Below are 23,619 nucleotides of genomic sequence, written 5' to 3'. Positions count from 1 at the left end.
GTGTCCTTCTTTGTCTCTTTTCACAGCCTTTGTTTTAAAGTCTATTTTATCTGATATGAGTATTGCTACTCCTGCTTTCTTTTGGTCTCTATTTGCATGGAATATCTTTTTCCAGCCCTTCCCTTTCAGTCTGTATGTGTCCTCTGTTTTGAGGTGAGTCTCTTGTAGACAACATATGTAGGGGGTCTTATTTTTGTATCCATTCAGCCAATCTTTGTCTTTTGGTTAGGGTTTTCAACCCATTTATGTTTAAGGTAATTATTGATAAGTATGATCTCGTTGCCATTTACTTTATTGTTTTGGGTTTGGGTTTATACACCCTTTTTGTGTTTCCTGTCTAGAGAATATCCTTTAGCATTTGTTGGAGAGCTGGTTTGGTGGTGCTGAATTCTCTCAGCTTTTGCTTGTCTGTAAAGCTTTTGATTTCTCCTTCATATTTGAATGATCCTTGCTGGGTACAGTGATCTGGGATGTAGGCTATTTTCTTTCATCACTTCAAGTATGTCTTGCCATTCCCTCCTGGCCTGAAGAGTTTCTATTGAAAGATCAGCTGTTATCCTTATGGGAATCCCCTTGTGTGTTATTAGTTGTTTTTCCCTTGCTGCTTTAAGTATTTGTTCTTTGTGTTTGATCTTTGTTAATTTGATTAATATGTGTCTTGGGGTGTTTCACCTTGGGTTTATCCTGTTTGGGACTCTCTGGGTTTCTTGGATTGGGGTGATTATTTACTTCTCCATTTTAGGGAAGTTTTCAACTATTATCTCCTCAAGTATTTTCTCATGGTCTTTCTGTCTTCTTCTTCTGGGACTTCTATAATTCAAATGTTGGAGCATTTCATATTGTCCTCCAGGTCTCTGAGATTGTCTTCATTTCTTTTAATTAGTTTTTCTTTTTTCTTCTCTGCTTCATTTATTTCTACCATTCTATCTTCTACTTTACTAATCCTATCTTCTGCCTCCACTATTCTGCTATTTGTTGCCTCCATAGTGTTTTTGATCTCATTTATTGCCTTATTCATTATATATTGACTCTTTTTTATTTCTTCTAGGCCCTTGTTAAACCTTTCTTGCATCTTCTCAGTCCTTGTCTCCAGGCTATTTATCTGTGATTCCATTTTGATTTCAAGATTTTGGATCATTTTCACTATCATTATTTGGAATTCTTTCTCAGGTAGATTCCCTATCTCTTCCTCTTTTGTTTGGTTTGGTGGACATTTATCCTGTTCCTTTACCTGCTGGATATTCCTCTGTCTCTTTATCTTGTTTATATTTCTGAGTTTGGGGTTGCCTTTCTGTTTTCTGGCAGTTTGAAGGTGTCCTGGTTAGGGAAGCTTGTGTTCTGGTGGGTGGAGCTTGATTTCTTCTCTCTGGAGTGCAGTGAAGTGTCCAGGAATGAGTTAAGAGATGTCAGTAGGTTTGGAGTAATTTTAGGCAGCCTGTATATTGAAGCTCAGGGCTGTGTTCCTATGTTGCTGGAGAATTTGCATGGTGTGTCTTGCTCTGGAACTTGTTGGCCCTTGGGTGGTGTTTGGTTTCAGTGTAGGTATGGAGGGTCCTAAGATGGCAGAGGAATAAGACAGGGAGACCACTTTCTCCTCTACAAATTCATCAAAAGAACATTTAAATGCTGAGTAAATTCCACAAAATGACTTCTAAATGCTGGCAGAGGACATCAGGCACCCAGAAAAGCAGCCCATTGTCTTGGAAAGGAGGTAGGAAAAAATATAAAAGACAAAAAAAGAGACAAAAGAGGTAGGGAGTGAGCTCCGTCCCGGGAAGGGAGTCTTAAAAGAGAGAAGTTTCCAAATACCAGGAAACACTGTCACTGCCGAGTCTGTGGCGAGCCTTGGAACCACAGAGGGCAACCTAACTGGGAGGGAAAATTAGTTTACCTGCCCAACGGTAACTCCCCTAGTGGAGATGTAGCGCAGACGCCTGCACCCGCCACTAGCAAGCAGGGGCTGGACAGGGAGGCGCGGGCTGCATTGCTTAGTAAGGACCAGGCCTGAGGGCAATCTGAGGGAACTAACTTGGGCTAGCAAACCAGGCTGTGGGATAGCTACCACAGGAAAAGCCCTAACCTAAGACACCGCCAGGCCTATACACAGAACAAAGGACTGACTAGAGCTACACGAAAAGCCCTAACCTAAGACACCGTCAGGCCCGCTCACAGAACAAAGGACTGTACAGAGCTAGTTGGCTGAAGACCATCCCCATCCAGTGACAGGCAGCCAGAGCTGGAACGGGGCAGTCGCAGCCCCCTTCGAGAGACATTACTACCAAGCTGCAAGCAGGCTTCTTTACTAAGAGTTCTTGCGGTTCTGGACAGTCAACATCCGCCTGAGAAGGTGCGCCTGTTGTACACCCAGAAAACTGAGAGGCGGGGACGGGGGAGGTGATAAGTCGCAGCGACCGCTCGTGCCAAATACCTTATCACCTGAGCTCCTCGGACCTGGGAAGGGCCCAAAATGCAGGCCCAGCCGAGTCTGCGCCTCTGAGGACTAGATGTAATTTTTTTTTTTTTAAGCTAAAATTTCCACATTTTCTCTGGCTTGAATTTCCATGAAATATAATTGTAATCTATGCAGTCCTTATGAAGAAACTTAGTATCTCTTGTACCTTAAGAATATTTGGATGTTCATCTGATCATTTGAGCATTTTAAAGTTGTCCTTTTTTAATTTCCTTAGAATTTAGCAAATACCTCTCATTTTCAAATGCCATCACTTTGAGGAGTAGGGCTTCAACATACACATTTTGGGAGGACACAAATATTTGGTTTGTAACACTGATTTCATGAGATTATAGGAGAATCAAATATTAGCTAATATTTATTGTGTTTTCTGCTAGCCACTATTCTAAGTACTTATATTTCATTGATTCATTACTCACACTAACCTCAAAAATTTTAGGTACTATTAGTTATCCTCGCTTTACAGATGAAGAAATCTGAGATTTAAGGAGATGTAAGTTGTTCAAGATCACACATATACACACACACAATCTAAATTAGCTCTTTTGTTTTCTTTATACTTTTCTTTAGTGTGACCCATTCATTAAGGCCCAGCTCAACTTTTTCCTCCTATAGGAAGTTTTGCCTGATTGTCTTCAATTTTGAGAGACTGGGCTCTAATATGACTTTTTGATAGCATTAATTGCCAGTACCATTCTGATGTAGCTTGTCCTTTTATGCTGCTGTTATTTGACTTGGTAATAACTTAAATAAATTATAAGCACTGTACAACCATGGGCCATGATTTTTATCTCCTTTGTCTCCTACATTTAGGATATAGTTAGTGCCTAATTGTTAGTAAGGGTGATTAAGTATGAACGTTAGGAAACCTCAGGTCAAAGTATTAGCTTAATTTATAAAAATGAAAGAAAATTGTAGAAGTTTGTCTGAATTAGGGTAACTTTATAAATGGTTTTTGCCTGGAGAATTCCATGGACAGATGAGCCTGGTGGGCTACAATCCATGGGGTCACAAAGTGTCAGACAGAACTGAGCAACTAAGCACAGCACGGCACAGGTTATCCTGGGTCTGTATCTGTATAGCCTGTTTTTCTGTACAAAGTGGTTAGGGAAGGTAAAATATAGACTGTTAAGAGTGTTTTTTATTGAAATGTATTAGCAAAGAAGTAGAGTTTCAAAGTATGGTTCTGATTTTCTCATCTATCAATATAATAGAGATTGTAATTCTAAAAAGTTGACTCCTTTAAGTAATAAATAGAATACCAAATGTACATTTATAATGTAGTGGTTTGTTTTAGAGAGAGATTTGAAATAATTTTATAATCCACTGTTGTAAATACTGAGAATAGGTACTTTTATGAATTGTATAATTTAATCATAACTATAACTCTCTTTTGAGGTAAGGTAAGCATTGTCTTTATACTTTTAAAATGAGGCATGAAATTAACTGTGTAACTTGACCAAATTACCATCTATGGTAAATTGAACCTGGCCTTGTTTGAGTTAGAATTCAGTAGTAATGATGTTGATGTTGTATTAGTAATAATAGAAAGAAAGTGATCCGCTCAATCATGTCCAGCTCTTTGTGACCCCATGGACTGTAGCCTACCAGCTTCCTCCATCCATGAGATTTTCCAGGCAAGAGTACTAGAGTGGGTTGCCGTTTCCTTCTCCAGGGGATCTTCCCAACCCAGGGATGGAACCCAGGTCTCCTGCATTGCAGGCAGATGCTTTACTGTCTGAGCCACCAGGAAAGCTGTTAGTAATAATAGTTAGCATTTATTTTACTGCCTTACATGTAATATATAATGTAATCTTTAAAACAATATTATGAAAGAGGTACATGGGACAGTTGAAGGATCTGAGACTTGGAAAAGTCAGAGAATATGCCCATCACCATATTAGAAGTGCTGGTGCCTAAATGGTAATGCACATCTATTTGTCAGCAAGATCTGTACACTACAGGACAGTAGCTCCCACTTGCTAAAGCTGGTCCTGTTTCCACTACACTCACTTGATTCAGGCATGGACTCCAAGATTAGGAACGCTTGTGATTTGGCAATATCTATCAAGTCTACATGTTCAAAATACGTATCATCATAAACTGGCTTGTCAACTAAAAAGTGTCCTTTTCATGCACACAGATTGGCTTATCAAATAAAAATTAACATAGTCTATATCAAATATCTCCTACTGTAATGAAAATAATATTTGTGAATCATTTATTTGCTAAAGAACTTATAGATTTGAACTTATCTTTGTAATGTTGTTGAAGGATTTTGAAGGTATTTCTGAAAACTGCTGTGTGAATTATAATCATAGAAACAGTGATTGTAGGAAAAAGCAAAGATTAAACCAAATTTATTTTTGGTGGAAATATTTATAGTTTCTTTTATACGTCCTTTTTTAGACCATTCTCATCTTGGCTGCTGTCGACCCAAGGATTATAAGGTATGTAATAAAAACTACATGTGATAGTTATCCTGGCTTTCTGGTTAGAGCATACATAAATTTCTGATATGTATGGTCAGATATTATCATATTCATTTAGTCAAGAAATCTACAAACAATAATTGTCATATTATGGAATGTCATTATTTTGTCTGGAATAGACTTTTCATTGAATGTCTTCCTATAACTATTTTGTGACTTTTGATTGTTCTTTTGGATTAGTTATTTGTCTTTGTGTGTATGTGTGTGTGTGAGAGGGAGAAAGAGAGAGAGAGCTAGAGACAGAAAAATTGGCTGTTACTTTTAGTGATACCTCACAGTAGGAATTCTAAATTTCATTTATTCATTCATTCATACAGCAGCATCCTCATAATTTTTGCAATATCTGCATGTAATTTATGCTATCTTTAAAAAATCCACAGAATCTTAAAAAAGTGCATATATATATATAATAACTGATTCATTTTGTTGTACAGCAGAAACTAACAATATTGTAAATGTACTTCAATAGAAATTAATTTTAAAAATTCAAAAACTGAAAGTTCATCTTCTTTTCATTTATAAGTATAAATGAAAATTAAAATAGTTGAAAATCGGTATCATATGCTTTAAATGGAGAATAGCCTTAAAAATACAGTGAAAACAAAACAATGGTACTAAATTCTAGCTAGATAACAAGACTCTGAGACATGTTCTCTATTTCTTGAAATGAGATAAGCAATGACATACAGGTGTAGCAGACAGTACCAGTAGCTAACTGAAGATTTCTGATTGAAAGAGAATTGAATAGAAAGTACAGTTTTTTCTTTGTGATTCACTTTCGTTTAGTGTATGTCCATGTACCATGTAAAATAATCTTGTGTATTATCTAAATTTATTTTGGACAGCATATTAAAAACCTGCTATATCACTAGTAGTTCATGTGCTGCATTTTGAGAAGTATTTCCCCAGGATTTATCTTTTCTGCCTCTAAGTGAAAACCTCTTAATAAGAGGAGGTATTATATTTAGGAAAACCAAACAAAAATCACACCTTTCTTTATAATACCTTTGTTTATTTACTTGAAGATGATTTATTCTGTTTTTTATGGCACTGAAGAGCATAGTTCTTTGCCAGGCTTTGATTGTGATGAAATACGGAAGAGCCAAGGCAGAGTTGTGACTAAGGGTCCAAACCTACCAGAGTGTCAGAATTATAGAGGTGGAACTATATGAAAATCCATTCCAGGCCTACTGAATGAAAATTGCTGAGAATGGAGGATGGACATTTTTATTACAAGTTTCCAGGTGATTCTTATGCATTCTTTTGCTGTCTATGCAAGCATTGGCATTTGAGATCTATGAGTATAGACATGAACATATCACTTAAATGGAACCATCCCTCATATAGGGATGTTCGTATAGGGCTGTGCCCTTTTTAAGGCTGTCCCGAGAGGAGTGTGGGCCTGGCATAATTCACCTGGTGCAGACCCACTCTATTATGTGGAATATACTCAAACACATGCATGTATACCGATCTGTGTAATGTATGTGCTTGTGAGCGTGCCTGTAAACACACACACATGTGCACACACACATACATCAAAAAGCATAATGTTCTTGCATGGGACCTGGGGAAGCCACCTTATGTGTAACACCAAGGGATAAGCCTGTCTTTGTACATTTTCTTCAAGTCATGTTTCACAATTTTTATGTATTTATTTTCTTCTTTATTTGCATCTTTGTTTATAGTCTGCCTTTAAAAAAAGCCAAACTATTTCTACTTTCTCCTTATTAGTGTATAGGAATGCAAGGGATTTCTATGTGTTGATTTTATATCCTGCAACTTTACTGTATTCATTGATTAGCTCTAGTAATTTTCTGGTGGAGTCTTTAGGGTTTTCTATGTAGAGGATCATGTCATCTGCAAACAGTGAGAGTTTTACTTCTTCTTTTCCAATGTGTATTCCTTTTATTTCTTTTTCTGCTCTGATTGCTGTGGCCAAAACTTCCAGAACATGTTGAATAGTAGTGGTGAAAGTGGGCACCCTTGTACACCCGTGGCGGATTCAGTTGATGTATGGCAAAACCAATACAGTACTGTAAAGTAGAATAAAATAAAATAATCTGTTAGTTCCAAAATGGCAAGGATCTTATTGGTCTTACTTATTGATAATCGCTAGTACTTAGCATATTGTCTGATACATAGTGTGGATTCCTAAAATATGTGTGTTGTGTGAGTGGATTATAAAGAGAAAACAAGTAAACCAAATATATAAAAGTATAGAAAGGTGGGAAAGTTTATCAGACACTAATCGTTATCCTAAGGTAACTATAATCCAGTTCTGTATTGACTAGTCTATTTAAAGGTAGGTGTATATCTTCAGAATCCCCTCTTCTAAATGAATTATTTTAAAGACCTTCACTTCTATCCCTTAACTATCTGCCCACTCTCAACTCTATATTCTTCACTTTCAGAGTTAGAGTAGGAGTTAATCACTCATACCACCCTTGTAAGGCTGTGGGTAGTAAGTCAGCTTACAGGATTATTTTTTGTATTGAAAAGGTAGATTTCCATAGAAATACATATTCAGCATTGAACAGGGCTGTTTTTTCTATGGAAAAATAAAGGATTGTTTTCGTATAGGCATATAATAGCTGGTGGAACACTGTACGGTATCTATAAGGAAAAGAGTTATGAAACTATGAGTGCTTGCAAGAAATTTTTAGAAAAGTAAGACTTTGCCTAAGCTCTGTTGAGAAATATATTCTGCAGAGGCAAGAGAAGAGAGGTCCATGAAGTGACCCCATTTTGTGTCTTCACCTTATTCTAGAGCATTGCTGTCCTCTTCACATAGTGGGAAACGAAGGAGAACCTGAAGAGGCATGTCAGTTTCTTAAAAGCCTTGGCCTTGAATTGACACATGACATTTTTACCTGCACTCTGTTTGCCGAGAACTAACCAGATGGCCACACCTACATGCAGGGATTGCTTCTCGGCAGTAATTCTGCTCTGAAGGAAGGAAGGATGAATTGTGATGGAAAGCTAGTCCTTTGTTCTGTCACATCTAGAATGCCTTGTTTCTCTCTGCTCTCAGCTTCTCTCATACTATTAAGAAAGATGATATGACTAAAACGCTATTATGTTATTAATAGAAATTAGCAAAAAATTAGCAAAACTAGTAACTGTCTCTGCCTTCATGGATATATTATGATAATGAAAGAGATAATAAAATCACAAAAATCAATATATATTGGAACTGTGACAAATATCATGAGGGATATGCATGCTGACTTCAACTAGTTATATATTAGGAGGATTTGATCTGGTGAAGGAGAACGGAAAAAGGATTTTGAGGATTGGTGACTGCTCTGGATCTCTGAAGGTGGATAGGACTTTACTGTGTAAACAGGAGGGAAGCACATGTCCAAGGGAAAAGGGGGAAGTAGCATTTATAAAGGTTCAGTGGGTAGGCAGCTAAAAGACCAGTGTTGCTAGGAGCGACAGACATGGGTAAGCACACGGTGTAAGCTTAGGCTGGAGTAGTAGATAGGGATCAAATCTTTTTTGCCATGTTAAGAATTTTGATTATTATCCTAGGTACAATGGGAAGCAAATGAAGTTATTTTAAACAATAAGATGATACAGTTGGCTTTGTACTTTGAAAATATTACTCTTGATAGTAGTGTGGACTGGGAAAAGAATGGAGACAGTAGACAAGTTAGTGGATTATTGAATAGTCAATGTGAGAAATGATGGCTTGGATTAAGATGATAGTAATGGAGGTCAATTGCAGTGGAGATATTAGACAGATATTTAGGGCTAATGTTGACAGAAAAGTAGACTTGACGGATGGAAAAGATGCACTATGATTTCCTAGAGAAAAGGTCAGTGTCATAAAGATATACTTCTATGTAGGGTAATTCAAAAATTAATAAAACCTCAATAGAAATATCTCCAGGCCCCCCCCTTTTTTTTAATTCTAGGAACTAAGCAAAAATAGTCAAGAGAAGTTTGAAATCAGAGAGTATTGAAAGGGTCTTAGCCGTGCAGTATTATGAATGACTTTTGTATTTCTGATTTTTACAACTCAGTGTTTTCTTGATACCTTTTATTGAGATAGGAAATGTGGAAAAGCCAAATTAAAGTATACAGAATTCTAAATTCTGCTGCAATTTCTTGTTTATCTTGTTTATTAGACTTTGGAGACTGTCTTGACTATTCAGGTCAGAAAAAGATCAGAGCTTAAAAATAAACCATATGGCACTTGATGTATTCTGAAGGGAATTTAATTTTAAGAAGTCATTGAGCTTTTGTTTCTGGCACTTCGATGGGAATGAAAGCACACAAAAGAAGGATAGGGTTCTCAGGTAATGGAGAAGGATAGGACAGGAGATAAGAAATAGTGGGGGTAAAGGCCATTTCTTTCAGTGGGACGTGAGTGTATCTTAACAAGACATAATTTTACATTTTCACATTCTTAAAAATTGGCCTTGGCCAACAGATCTTTTAAGGAAGCAATTTGTAGACTCTGAAATTTTTTTTTGAATTTTTATTGGGCCAGTTGAGAAGTACAGACTATTGGATATGTAGGATTTTGTTCTTTTTCATTCTAAGGCATCTTTTACATGAACAGTTAATGATCATATAAAACACCCTCCAAGGTAGCCACTGTAATTCTAAAGTATACTTAGTGAAATTATGCTATTTGGAACAGTAAGTGTGCAATTTAAAATCATAGTATAAATATACATAAGATGATCAAAAGATTGAATCTGACCTGGAAGGGGCATTGGCCTAAACTGAAACACAGGCATAAGAATCTGACAGTGTTGGTCATTATGTTGCTAATACAACATATGTTGTATGTTGCTTATGTCTTGGGCGCCAACCTAGTGGTTGGTATCTTAAATTGGAGACCTGACAAATCTGTACTTCTAAGAAGATGGAAGGTCTGGTAGTGGTTTCTTCCAGAAGCATTTTCTCCCATGGAGGAAAATAAAAGAAGAAACTGAGGAAAGTTGTCATGATATTCTGACAGGTGGCCCAGGGCACAGTTTTTACTAAGGATTCTGGTAGAATGAGGACATCTGAACCCGTCAGTTCTTAGATTTGGCTACAGGATAGCTTTAGAAGTTCATGCCTGGTCATTTTGCTCTGGACTTCCTCTTACAGACTCAGAGCAAAAAGTGACAGAGAGACATATTAGTAGCATATGTAATAAGACAGGTTTCCACCTAGGATACAAGTTTTCAGATTTGAACAGATAATGACAAGGGTTCTCCATTCCTACAAGACAAAGTAACTCAGTATTTGGGAGCTTTAACAAAAGGAGAGCAGACTCCAGACCTAACAAGAAGATTCAGTTAACACACCACTGTATTGATAGTTAGAGAGATTCCCCCCCACCCCCACCCCAAGGAGGGAGGCCCAAGAGTCCCAGAGGAAAAAACTATTTCTGAGTTGAATGTCTTAGATTTGGCAACTAGGAGGGTCTCTTTGGATCTTGTTGGATTTCAGGGTTGTCAACTGCCAGCTCACCAAAAGATCACCACAATAACTGAAGAATCTGTTGATATCAAGCAAAGCAGAGCTTTGATTATGCAGTAAGGGAGAGCATCACCTTTGCAGACTTAGTAGTATCTCTAAAAGGTTAAGTGTAATATCTCTGAAAAGTTAAGGGTGGATGTTTATAGGTAAATATTTAAAGGTTAAGTGTTTGGGAGTCTTGGCTCCAGAGTTTTAAGGAAGGGCTTTAAAGCTTTAGCTGATTGTGGCTCAGATCATGAACTCTCCTTATTGCCAAATTCACACTTAAATTGAAGAAAGTGGGGAAAACCACTAGACCATTCAGGTATGACCTAAATCAAATCCCTTATGACTATACAGTGGAAGTGAGAAATAGATTTAAGGGACTAGATCTGATAGAGTGCCTGATGAACTTAGAACAGAGGTTCATAACATTGTATAGGAGACAGGGATCAAGACCATCCCCAAGAAAAAGAAATGCAAAAAAGCAAAATGGCTGTCTGCAGTCCATGGGGTACAAAGAGTTGGACATGACTGAGCAACTGAACTGAACTGAACTTTAAAGGAGGGAATCTCATTGGCAATGTTTGTCATATAAGAGATTAGAGGTTCCCTGGTGACCCAGTGGTAACGAATCCACCTGCCAAACAGGAGATGTAGGTTCGGTCTCTGTTTCGAGAAGATCCCCTGCAGAAGGAAATGACAAGTCACTTCAATATTCTTGCCTGGGAAATCCCATGAAAAGAAGAGCCAAGCAGGCTACAGTTCATGCGGTTGCAAAGAGTTAGATGCAACTTAGTGACTAAACAACAACGTTGGACATGAAGATTAGAGTCTTAAAGCAAGTCTTGATAAGTAAGCAGGTATTTAATAGGGAAGAAATTTTTCTTCTTGACTTATCTCTTGGGCTGAGAAGGGAACTGTTTGCTCAGACTAAGAATCTATCATTTTGAGAAGGGAGCTGAATGATGCTTGAGCAGACTGTTGTTCAGGCAAATGTTTTATGGGAAGGTCCTAAAGCAAATAATGAAGCTATTTACTGGTTTATAGCATTAAAACTCATGGTGAAGCCATATTGAGGTAGGTGAGCCTCAGACTTTAGTTCTGTTAGCCAAGCCTTGTGAATGCAGGTCGTCTCAGTTCTCACATGTCTTACTAAAGTTATATACACTTTTCCATTAATGTGTTACACATTGTTAGATTTAGTCTCAGAAACCTTACAGTTTTGGTCCCCATTGCAAACAGTTTTTTATGTAAAACTACATTTGTATGTGTTTTGCTAATCTGTGGTTTTGAAGTAGATTTTTGTGTAACATTCTTAGATATTGTTGAATTTTTTAGTAAAGGAAACCATATCTTATACAAACAATGAATTTTAATTCTGCCTTACAAATTAGCTTGTCTTGACTTACTAGAATTTTCAATGTACTGAAATGAAAGTGGTGATTGGGCATGTGGCAGAGATATTTATTGCCTACTGGCAATTCGTTTCCTCTGCTATATTTTCAAGCCCTCTTGCAGGTATATAGGGCGTAGTTCCAGCCAGTAGACTATAAATGGAAATTATGTGGATCCCTTCCAGGGTGCAGCATAGAAGAATTGATAAGAACTCTCTGTTGTTAAAGTGACAGTTGTTCAGCTGCAAGTTGTTCAGCCTGTCTCATCAGCACAGGTCCTTGGGCAATTTTGTGAAGTGTGATTCTCTTGCTAACCTGTATTACCATAAAGTACAGGGAAAAATAAACCTTTTTTATATTAAGCCACTAATTTGCTCTTGCAGTGCAACCTGAAAGGTTGCAGCACAAAACTAATACTATGTGCCTTCTTGTCTTGATCGTGTCTTAGATAGGATCATGTCGAAGGTTTATGCCTGTGAACGTTGTTTGCAGTAGATTTTTGTTGGCTATCCTTTAGCAAGTTAAGGAAGTTCCCTTTGAAATTCCTTGTTTTCAGAGATTTTACATTTTTGAATTATGAGTGGATGTTGGATGTTACTGAATACTTTTTTCAGCATGTATTGAGTTGATAATGTTTTTCCTATGGTGAATTAATAGATTTTCTATTGATAACCCATTCTTGTGTTCTTTGAAAGTACCCAGCATAATCATGTTGTATTCTTTTTTGATCATCACTAAATTTACTTTGTTAATATTTTAATTAAGATAATTTCCCACATACTGTCACGCATGTGTGCATGCCTGTGTGCTAAGTCGCTTCAGTCGTGTCCTACTCTTCGCGACCCTATTGACTGTAGCCTACCATGCCCTTCTCCAGGGGATCCTTCCTGCTGAGGAATCAAACCCTCATCTGTTATGTCTCCTGCACTGGCAGGCAGGTTATTTACCACTAGTGCCACCTGGGAAGCCCATGGTCACTAGTAAGAGTGATGTAGAATTAGATTTCTCCCTACTTTTCTTCAGTGGTTTGGTAGCAGTGTTATGATCACATCATAAAATTAATTGGGGGATATTTTCTTTCTTGGAAGCAGTTTGCCAGTTTGTCCCTTGACTCTTTATTGGGCTGTTAGTAAATCCGACTGTTAGTGCATCTTCTGTGGAACTTTCCTCATGGGCATCCTTTGAGGCTTGGGCTGTAGGAGTTTTCTGTTGTTGTTTTTTTTCTCTGCCATGGATCTCTCATAGTTCACTGACCTGGGACTACTACTACCAAACAGTGGCTATTTGACTTTCCTTCAGTTTCCTCTCTTATAAAATGTAGACCGTAAAAATACCACAAAGGTTGTTGTGAGGATTAAACAAATTATTTATGTAAGTGCATAGAAGAGTGATCTAAGAAAGAAGGAATTTCCCCCTACCCCCTAAAGATTGGCAAATCTAAGAATTACATATCATTTTCACTGCATTATTTTGGAATTTCTTCTAAATTTTTCTCTAGTATAAAGAAAGTACATTTTCCTTAAACTAAACCAGATAGTTGAGCATATGGATTTTTAAATTGGGTGAGGTAGGAATTGATCATTTACTTGAGTAGGATTCAGAAGGAATGTTTTCAGCAAAATTGAGAAACTCATCTCAGTTGACAATATCTGCTTCTCTTCCTTTTCACTCAGAACTATGACACTAGTGGTAAAGAACCTGCCTGCTAATACAGGAGACATGTAAGAAATATGTGTTCAGTCCCTGGGTTGGAAAGATCCCCTGGAGGACTGCACGGCAGTGCACTCCAGTATTCTTGCCTGGAGAATCTCATGGACAGAGGAGCCTGGCAGGTTATGGTCCATAGGGTTGCAAAGAGTTGAACCCAACTGAAGCAACTTGGCACTTGCAGCCCCCACCTGCTTTATCCTCACTATCCTGAAAGTAGTGCTTCCACCACAGTTCTTTCCTATCATCCTCCTCCTCAACTACTTCCCAGCAAATACCATTAGAATTATTTGTTTTAATTTTTTTTATTTCCCATGATGAAAGAGAAATTGTCAAGTATGGTGTGTAGTACCAGTCTTCAACAAATATTTTTTGGATAAGTGAGTTTCCTGGTTCCTATTTATACTTAGTGGTTCTTTCTTCCATTAATTTAACTTTGAAGGTCCAATAAATTATAAATTTTATGGGCACAAATATGATTTAACTTATTGTATAAGCAGCTTTTCAGGAACCTTATTTCTGCAGTATGGCATAACTCAACCATTATATATCACACATTTGAAAAGTATGTTATCTACATAATTACATTTATGTAGTTACAATGAACTTGGTGAAATGAAATTTTCTTTTTTAACCTGTAACAATTTCAGATTGGTTTAAAACTATTAGATTTTATCTTGATGCACTTCAACATCTGCAATATTGGAATTGTTACATTTCTGATATCTTATAAAAAGGATTTAAAGAACTATTTCCATAAATGTAAAAAGAAAAAAACTCTTTATGCTGAAATATGAAGGTTTATGTAAACAGAGGAAATGAATACTATTGTCTTTCATGAATCAAGTTCTCTGCTTTGTGTTTGTACTAATTTTGTCATATTTATTTTCTGTAGCAAACCCTTAAAATTATTTCCCCAGTTTATAGGTAAGGAAATGAAAACTTAGAATAAATGATTTGCTCAGGGTTGCATAACAAGCAGGGATTTGAACCCAGTTCTTTGAACACTCTAAGCTAGGGTTCTTGAGGAATCATCCAAGAAATATGACTCTTCCATTATGAGCCAAAGTAAGGACATTCCATTTGATTTCTGGAGGTGAAAGAGCAACCTATGGAAAACTCCCAAGAGCTATGAAAATGCTTCTTAAGCTAAGTCTAGGTTGAAAATTTGAAGTGAATTCTTATCTCATCCCCTTATTATACCTTCCATTCCCTCATTTAGAAATATAATTTTCTAAAATATTTATTCTAATTCCATGGAAGGAATATATCCCAGCTGTATCCCCACTGCACAGTTACTCATTGTGTATCTATCTAGTTCTAATCTCCTTCCTCACTGTTTTATCATTATTTGTTTTTTCATGTCTCTCATTCTGGACGGTAATATCTTTGAAGCTTCCTATTATATTTATCTGTGATTACTGTCTCCTACCTTGTTCAGTACTTGATACATAGAAGATGCTTAATAAATATTGGATAGTATTGAGTTACATACAGTATTCAAGGTTCTCTACAGTGTGCCCCTCTCCGCCTCTGTGATATTCTCTCCAATTACTTTCCTACACAACTAGCCATGTGATTGTATCTTCATTGTTTATTCCTTGTGCCTTTTTTTCCACTTGGAATGCCCTATCTCCCCCTTTTCTCTGCTTAGCGCCTTGATTCCAACCTACCTCCTCCATGAGACCTCCACCATTAGAAGTTTATAAATGTCCTTCTGCAGGTATTGCCATTAAGATAGATTTACCCCCTAGCAAATCTGTCAGTTTTCTTTGTGTTAATACCCTCTCTCATCTGGTTTGTGAGCTCAGATCCCTGTACCTCTCTAGATCTCTGTGTTAGCTAATGTGTTGTCCAAGAGATTCTTAGATTCCTAGTCTGATAAAGAGAGAAACAGTTGTAGTCACCTAGAAGAGGCTTTATGTAGAGCATTGCTGACTAGTCTGTGGAGAAATTTTAGTAAACAAAAAGTGAAATGGTCTGCAGCCAACATGACTCAACTGGCATTGAAATTAATGAAGAGAAATAATCTCTATAAGCCAAGTGGCTCAGATTTGGATATAATTCAAGAAACAGCATTATAGCACTTCCCCCCCCCTTTCCTATCAGTCTTTAGAGCATTTTTCAGTTTTTTTTCTCTCATTCAGTCTGGATCACATATTCTTGGTCAGTTATTTGGGACTGTAACTGAGTCATTTGAATTACATGCTATTTGGTTCTGGAATGAAAGTTTGATTCTCTCTGTTGACTGCTGGCTCACCATATGTTGCTGTAATTCTAGAAAGCAGTGAAAATCGTGGTAGTATTGAAGGAGGAGTGGTGTTTTAATAATAAACTGCTTACATTTGTTTTACAACTAATTCACACATCTAGATATTCTGCAGGAAACTTAAATTATGGATGATTTTTAGATATAAGGTAGCCATTATTAACCCTGGGGAAATGAGTCTGAGAAAGATTAAAAGTCATAGTGACCTTCTTAAAGGTCAGATATTTAGTTGATAATAATGACTAGGACAAAATTTCATAAAGGCAGGGACTTTGTTGTGTTCACTATTGTAGTCTCAGCACTTAACATGGTGCTTGCATGCCAAGTTGCTTCAGTCATGTCTGACTCTTTGCGACCCCATGGACTGTAGCCTGCCGGGCTCCTCTGTCCAGGGAATTCTCCAGGGAAGAATACTGGAGTGTGTAGCCATTGCCTTCCCCAGTAATATGGTGATGGGAAGTTAAATATGTGTTAAGGAACAAGAAAGAGGAATTGAATTTATTTAACTCCTGATTAACACTCCCATCACTCCATCAAAGCTACTCTTATTAAAATTATTGATACTATTCCAAGTCTTTTCTACCTTGTCTTATCAGCAACATTTGACTGCGCTAGTTACTCCCCTTCCTTGAAATACATTATGTAACCGACTCCCAGAATAATACATTCTCCATTTTCTTCCCCTTACTTCCTGGCCATTTCTCAGTGTGCTTCTCATCCTCCCAGATTCTAAACAGTGGAGTATTCCCAGGGCTCAGTTTTCAGAGGTTTCCTGTTTATGCTCACTTCCTTGGTTACATCACTTAGTGCTATATTTTTAAATACTATTTAGACTCTAAATATTGCCAGTTTATATGTTTAACCTTGAGTCTTCCCCTGAACCTCTACTCTGATAGTTTGGATGATTGATAGATATGTGAAGTTCAACATATCGAAAACCAGACTCCTAATATCTTATTCTTCATCTGTCCCATTGGAAGGGTATAACTAATTTACACAAACTCAATTCTTCCAGTGATTTCACCAAAAAACTTTGATGTTATCGTTGACAGCGTACCAGCAGTTCCTGTGGACTGTATCTTCCCGATGGCTTCTGAATCTGATCACTTTTTGCCTCTACTGCTATCACTCAGAGGCAAGCCAGCATTCTTTCCCATGCTTTGTTGTTAATAATTTCTTAATTGATTTCCTTGACTCTGCCCGTGGACACAGTATAGACTGTTCTTGACACAGTAGCCAAGAAGATATTACTTTCCAAAAAAAATAAAAGAGCTTGTCTATTCAAAATAGAAGTCTAAATCCTTAAAATTTGCCTTTTTTACTTTTATTTCCTACTGTTCAATCTAGCCCTATTGGCTTTCTTGGTATTTCTAATTATCAGGCATACACCCCACCCCACCCACAGGATCTTTGTGTGTGTGTGTGTTTTGTTTATTTGTTTGTTTCTCTCTTTCTGGAATGTCCCCATGTTTTAGGTCTTGTGATATTTAATAGAGTCAACAGGGCTTCCCTGGTGGCTCAGAGGGTAAAGCGTCTGCCTACAATGTGGGAGACCTGGGTTCGATCCCTGGGTCGGGAAGATCCCCTGGAGAAGGAAATGGCAACCCACTCCAGTATTCTTGCCTGGAAAAGCCCATGGACAGAGAAGCCTGATAGGCTACAGTCCATGGGGTCACAAAGAGTCAGACACGACTAAGCAACTTCACTTTCACTTTCAGGCCTATACTCCCTAGAATTTTGCTAGGGTAGTTCTCTCTGTGAGGTCCCCATTGACCACCCTATGTAAAATTACAGCTGCTTCCCAACATATCCCTCCCACCCCTCCCAGCAGCACTTCTTATTTCCTTTATTTTCCTCCCATGGTATTTACCATCCTTCAATATACTATATGTTTTACCTATTTATTTTAGAGGGGGTTGTGTGTTTTTAAATCTGTTTCTCCTTACTAGAATGTAAATTTTACTAGAATGTAAGTTCTCCAAGGGCAGGACTTTATTCATTTATCTACCTTGATTTATTATGAATCAATGGATGAGTATGGGCTTCCCTGGTGGCTCAGACGGTAAAGCGTCTGCCTACAATCCAGGAGACTTGGGTTCAATCCCTAGGTCGGAAAGATCCCCTGGAGAAGGAAATGGCAACCCACTCCAGTATTCTTGCCTGGAAAATCCCATGGACGGAGGAGCCTGGTAGGCTACAGTCCATGGGGTCGCAAAGAGTCAGACACGACTAATCGACTTCGCTTTAATGGATGAGAATGAGGACTAGCATTCTGTTCTGTTTGGCCTCATAGCTAGACTATCATTAGTTCATGTGTATTTGTCGTTTGCTTTATATATCCATCCCTACCTTTACCCCATTCCTACTCAAAAGGCCTTGGAATTGGTAACGTTCTATAGATTTTCAGTTCAGTCACTCAGTTGTATCTGACTCTTTGTGACCGCATGGACTGCAGCATGCCAGACATCCCTGTTCGTCACCAACTCCTGGAGCTTGCTCAGATTCATATCCATTGAGTCGGTGATGCCATCCAGCCATCTCATCCTTTGTCATCCCCTTCTCCTCCTGCCTTCAGTGTTTCCCAGCATCAGGTGGCTAAAGTATTGGAGTTTCAGCTTCAGCATCAGTCCTTCCAATGAATATTCAGGAGTGATTTCTTTTAGGATTGACTGACTGGTTTGATCTCCTTGCAGTCCAAGGGACTCTCGAGAGTCTTCTCCAACACCACAGTTCAAAAGCGTCAATTCTTTGGAGCTCAGCTTTCTTTATAGTCCAACTCTCATCCCCATATGACTACTAGAAAAACCATAGCTTTGACTAGATGGGCCTTTGTTGGCAAATAATGTCTCTGCTTTTTAATATGCTGTCTGGTTGATCATAGCTTTTCTTCCAAGGAGCAAATGTCTTTATTTCATGGCTGCAGTCACCATCTGCAGTGATTTTGGACATGTGGATTGAATAATCAGATTATTCAATGTTTAGTCATACAGTGGTAGTAACGATTGCTATGCTCAGTAGCTCAGTTTCATCTGACTCTGCAACCCTGTGGACTGTAGCCTGCCAGGCTCCTCTATCCAGGGGATTTTCCAGGCAAGAATACTGGAGTGGGTTGCCATTTCCTTCTCCAGGGGAACTTCCCAACGCAAGGATCAAACCCACGTCTCCTGCATTAGCAGGCTGATTGTTTATTGCTGAGCCACCAGGGAAGCCCAAAATAGCTTTTAACGTTTGAATCCACTTACAGAGGACGTGTTCTGTGTCGAGAATTTTCATGTGTTTTACATACATTATCTTTCTTTTTAATCTATTTTGCCATGCAGTTTGTGGGATCTCAGTTCCCCAACTAGGGAATGAACCCAGGCGATGATAGTAAAAGCATGGAATCTTAGCCATTAGATCACCAGGGAGCCCCCTAATGAAATTTACCTTCAAATATAGCTGTGACATTATATTTGATTTTTTTTTTTACTTTTACAAATGTTGTGTGTGTATGTGTATAATAGCACTATATATACGTATATGTATGTCACTATATATATATATATATATATCCTGTGTATATGTATGTAATTTTTACACAGGTCATAAGAACACCTCATGGGAGAGACTTCGATGACTCTTTGGAAAGGTGTGAAGACTATCTGAGTTCAAGGTCGTGCAGCAAGCCCCAGCATTCAGCCAGGACCTTACTTGTTCATTCAGCACCCTCTACCATGCCGAAGCATTCTCCAAGCCCTGTGTTAAATCGAGCTTCTCTCAGGGAAAGGTAATGCTTAGTTTCTATTTCTGTATTAATTTTTGAATAATCATTAGAAAAGAGCAGGCAGTAATTATGTATGTCACGTGATTATTTGTAAAAGGGTATTTGATTTTAAGAGAGTCACTGTAATTTTTCTTTGCTTAGAACATATTGCACAGTGTCAGATACTCCTCCCCAGCCCAGTTCTCTCAAAGTGAGTTTATTAACTATAGTGAGTTTATTAATTAGAGTCACTTTAACCCTAATTAAATATTGTAGTTCCCAAAGTGAAAAATAAAGTATATGATAATTGTTTTTAAGAGATTCATAGGAATTTAACATTATAGTCATGGCTTATGTATGAAAATAGCATAGGTTATTTTTTTTTTTACTGATAATAATGATACTTATTATCACCTGCTTTCATCAAATTACCTATTCCCAACTGCCAAGAGAATCTTAATGTGTGTGTGTGTGTTTTTTTTAAGATAATCTTAATGTTAATGATCTAGTTCTCCCTCTAAAAATGTTTTGGCAAAGTTAAGACACTTGTTATAATTTGAATGTGAAAGAAATAATTCCTCTTCATCTGTTTTTGTTGTTGTTGAATCCAAATTGAAAATTCCTTGCCTCCCTCACAGTTAGTAACATAGAGAACAAGAATTGTCATAAATTAAAAAAAAAAAAGCAAACAAACCCAACCCTCGGTGTTTAAGAAATTTTGTAGAAATTTGAAAACCTAAGAGATATACTGTCAACACATAGAAATATGATCTATCATCATACATGGTATCAAAAAGCTAAAAAGGCACACTAAATCTCTACAGCATGCTAGGGTCATCAGGCGTAAATAAGAAAGTTTAAAGTAGCTGTACAGAATCTATCAAAAGTTTATCTCAAAGCCAATGATTCAAACAAGTGTGTGCCAGTTTGGGAACTGTACTAAAGCACCCCTGTTATGAACACATAAATTTGTTTCATCATTAGTCCTGTAACCATTTGAAATAGGTATATGAAAGAATGCTAGAGACGCTCATCCTAAATCAGGTAATTTTGACTAATGTTACTTCAAGTCAATCATGCCTCTGGAAATCAAGTTCAGATAGGTAGGTAAGTAGATACATACATACCTACATATATCTATATAGGGAGATATGTCTGTATGGCGGTAGGTTTCAAAAGTTCAAGAGAAGCTCTCAAAGAGAGGTTTTTCTACTGAAGTCTGATAACTTGTGTCTCTGTTATCAGGGGACTTCTTTGCATTCCACAACTGCTCAGATATTCAAACATTCAATTGGTGCTACTCTACTTTTCCCTACTTTTAGAATTAAGCACTTGTGGTTTTCTTGATTAGGTTCTTTGCTATATCTGTAGGTTTTCAAGCATTTTTTAAACCTATAACTCCTTGTATATCTTACTATAAACACTGATTTATTTTTCTGTTTTTTTGCATATTTTGAAGAAGTCTCCAATTATCTACTGCTATAGTAAAATATCAAATTTAATCTTGTGTTGTTTTTTCCCTTGTATATACTTTTGTCTCAGTATTTTGAAGTCAGGTTGATAAATTCTTCATTGAGGCTGTTTTCAAAAATTCTTTATTGAGGCTAGCTAATACCAGCTGTCCCTTTTTCATATTTCAGTGCAGGGGATGGTTTAGAGTAGGTGACAGCATTTGTTTTGACGTTGGATAGTAGATACAGATAAATAAGTTCTTTGCTAGAAGGATTCAGATATTAAACATTACATATTTTACCTATGACTGGAAGAAATTTGAGGTACTTTTAAAATTAAAGAATATAATAGTTATTTAGTTTGAACACATCTAAATAAGTTGATAAAATTTTATTTGGGTACTTTCTAGTATAAATAAACTTTTTTATTTTCACTAAGACAGAACACCTCTACTTCGAGTGTATTTTCTAAAAAAATCTAGATCTAGTCTGTAAAGGAAAGTAAAATATATCAGATAATAAGTCTTTAAGACAAATTACCAAGAGAAAAAACATTTTGTTCTTTTTAGCATGCTTAGTACTACATGTTTAAATATAAGACTTTCTATGATCTGGCTTTTAGGTGACTGAGAAATATACTAGAGTGTTTATACAATCCATTGGAATCAATAAACAATTTAAACTGATGTAAACGTAGATTGTATGTCCTTGGCAAAATTGGGAGTATGACAGAACATACAGCTCTATTTTTTCTGGGTACATATTCATTAAAATTAAATAAGTTTTCCTCTAAGATTGCTGTAAAATGCTGACTCTTTATCATGTATAGGAATAAATACACTTTTCAAAGCTTTATCAGCGACTCTAAGCAAATGACTTTATTTATTTATCGTGAAGGTCCTTTTTGCTTTAAGCCTTTTAAAAGAATAACTCCAGTAGAGTTAGTACACCATAAACGGGTTTCACTTTTGATTATAAGTGTTATGTTTCAAAACCAGTTTTCTCTTCAAAGTATAAATATTAATATTATGGCATAATAATTATATTAGCTTATAGAGTTATTAATAAAATCAGACTAAAATAATAGCAAATCTAATTTAATAGGAGCTGATATTCTCATGCTAAAGGTTTTGCTTTCTAAATGGAGTAAGACTGTTAGGCAGTCATTCCTTATACCACAGCACAGACTAGTGGATCCTGTCACAGTATCATCAAAGAGATCCTCCTGGAGCTGCACATTTGAGTCTCTGATTTTCAAGATGTGTTATATACGTAGCCAATAATAAGGCCTGCCAATATATTTCCATAAGTGCAGGCAACACTTCCTGTTACAAATGCAGGAGATTAAGATTTAGATATGGTTGGATCATCCATTATTGATTGAATTCTTTAAAACAGATTATGTAAATCATTTATCCTGCTTATTAGCTTATACTTTGTGTAAACACATAAAATTATAACTTTGTAAGGACAAACTTAGAAGCTAGAAGGTTTTAAGCAAACAATTAGCATTTTAATAACTCATTCGTTTATAATGAATCCATCTGCAATGCAGGAGACACCGGTTAGATTCCTGGGTCAGGAAGATCTGCTGGAGAAGGGATAGGCTACCTATTCCAGTATTCTTGGGCTTCCCTTGTGGTTCAGCTGGTAAAGAATCTGCCTGTAGTGCGGGAGACCTGGGTTCAATCCCTGGGTTGGGAAGATCCCTTGGAGAAGGGAACAGCTACCCACTCAAAGAGTCAGACCCAACTTAATGACTTTCACTCATTTCCTTTATAAAGGGATTATCAAGAATATGTCATGTAGATACCTTATAATCAGATGGATGTAGAAATTTTCATTGTCACTTAATAAAGCAAGATATCTTAATTATACTAGTACCAGTTTTGAGTTTGGGAAATGCATGAGAAAGAGAAATGATGGACTGCTTTACTTCTTTGGCATGTTTAATTCCAAGAATGGAAAATAATTTTAAAGGTACTATATGTGGAATTATTGCTCTAATATAAAAATTTATATCTTTGGTTAGAGAGAAAGCTCTAAAGAATTATATATGAACATTGTTAAAATGGTTAGGTATATAGATTTGCTGTCCCCAAAGCATGTCCAACTTCGTTCGACTATTAATTGAACATATTGTGAGGACCTAATACTACAGTTGAGGTTGAGTATTTGATTTTATATCTGTCTTTCATCCTCAGTCAAAGAAAGAAAATATGTTATTCTAATCCTTATATGTTATCACAAAGGGATAAGAAAAAGTAACTATGTGTCTGGCATTTGGTTATTTATTTTTCTCTCCCTCTGGCTGCAAGTCATCTTTGTTTTTTATGTCTACAGGTTCCATTCTGATTGGTGTTCACCTTCCAACTGTGATGAGATCCATGACCGGGTAAAGAATGTCTTGAAATCACATCAGGCTCATCAAAGACATTTATATGTTAGTTTCTAAATTTTTCTCTTGAAGGCTTTTTTTTTAAATTAGGCATGAAAACCACCCAAGATGTTTAACGCTCATGATATTTAATCCCTGGGAAGGAAAAGAAAAGATACAACCTCCATTTAATGGAAGTCAGTGGTTTAGCTAAAGGGAACATATCTAACTTCCTGCCTGACCTGAGT

The 23,619-nt window shown here is 37.0% G+C and overlaps 1 protein-coding gene across 3 annotated transcripts in view; it reads left to right on the top strand.

Annotated features, from left to right (window-relative positions):
* SPATA6 (spermatogenesis associated 6) overlaps positions 1–23,619 on the top strand; it is a 174,131-nt gene that overhangs the window by 96,636 nt on the left and 53,876 nt on the right. For 2 of the 3 annotated variants that reach the window (XM_012136740.5, XM_060408810.1), the window contains exons 9-11: positions 4,880–4,920; positions 19,383–19,567; positions 23,338–23,437. In XM_012136740.5, the coding sequence (XP_011992130.2) occupies positions 4,880–4,920; positions 19,383–19,567; positions 23,338–23,437 (326 nt within the window). The remainder of the gene's footprint in view (positions 1–4,879; positions 4,921–19,382; positions 19,568–23,337; positions 23,438–23,619) is intronic. The other variant, XM_012136817.5, reaches the window with a different exon arrangement.

This window comes from Ovis aries, chromosome 1 (genome assembly GCF_016772045.2).
Source record: "Ovis aries strain OAR_USU_Benz2616 breed Rambouillet chromosome 1, ARS-UI_Ramb_v3.0, whole genome shotgun sequence".
Classification (NCBI taxonomy): Eukaryota; Metazoa; Chordata; class Mammalia; order Artiodactyla; family Bovidae; genus Ovis; species Ovis aries.
Note: the sequence above shows the minus strand (reverse complement) of the source record. Positions and strands in the feature narration are given on the sequence as shown.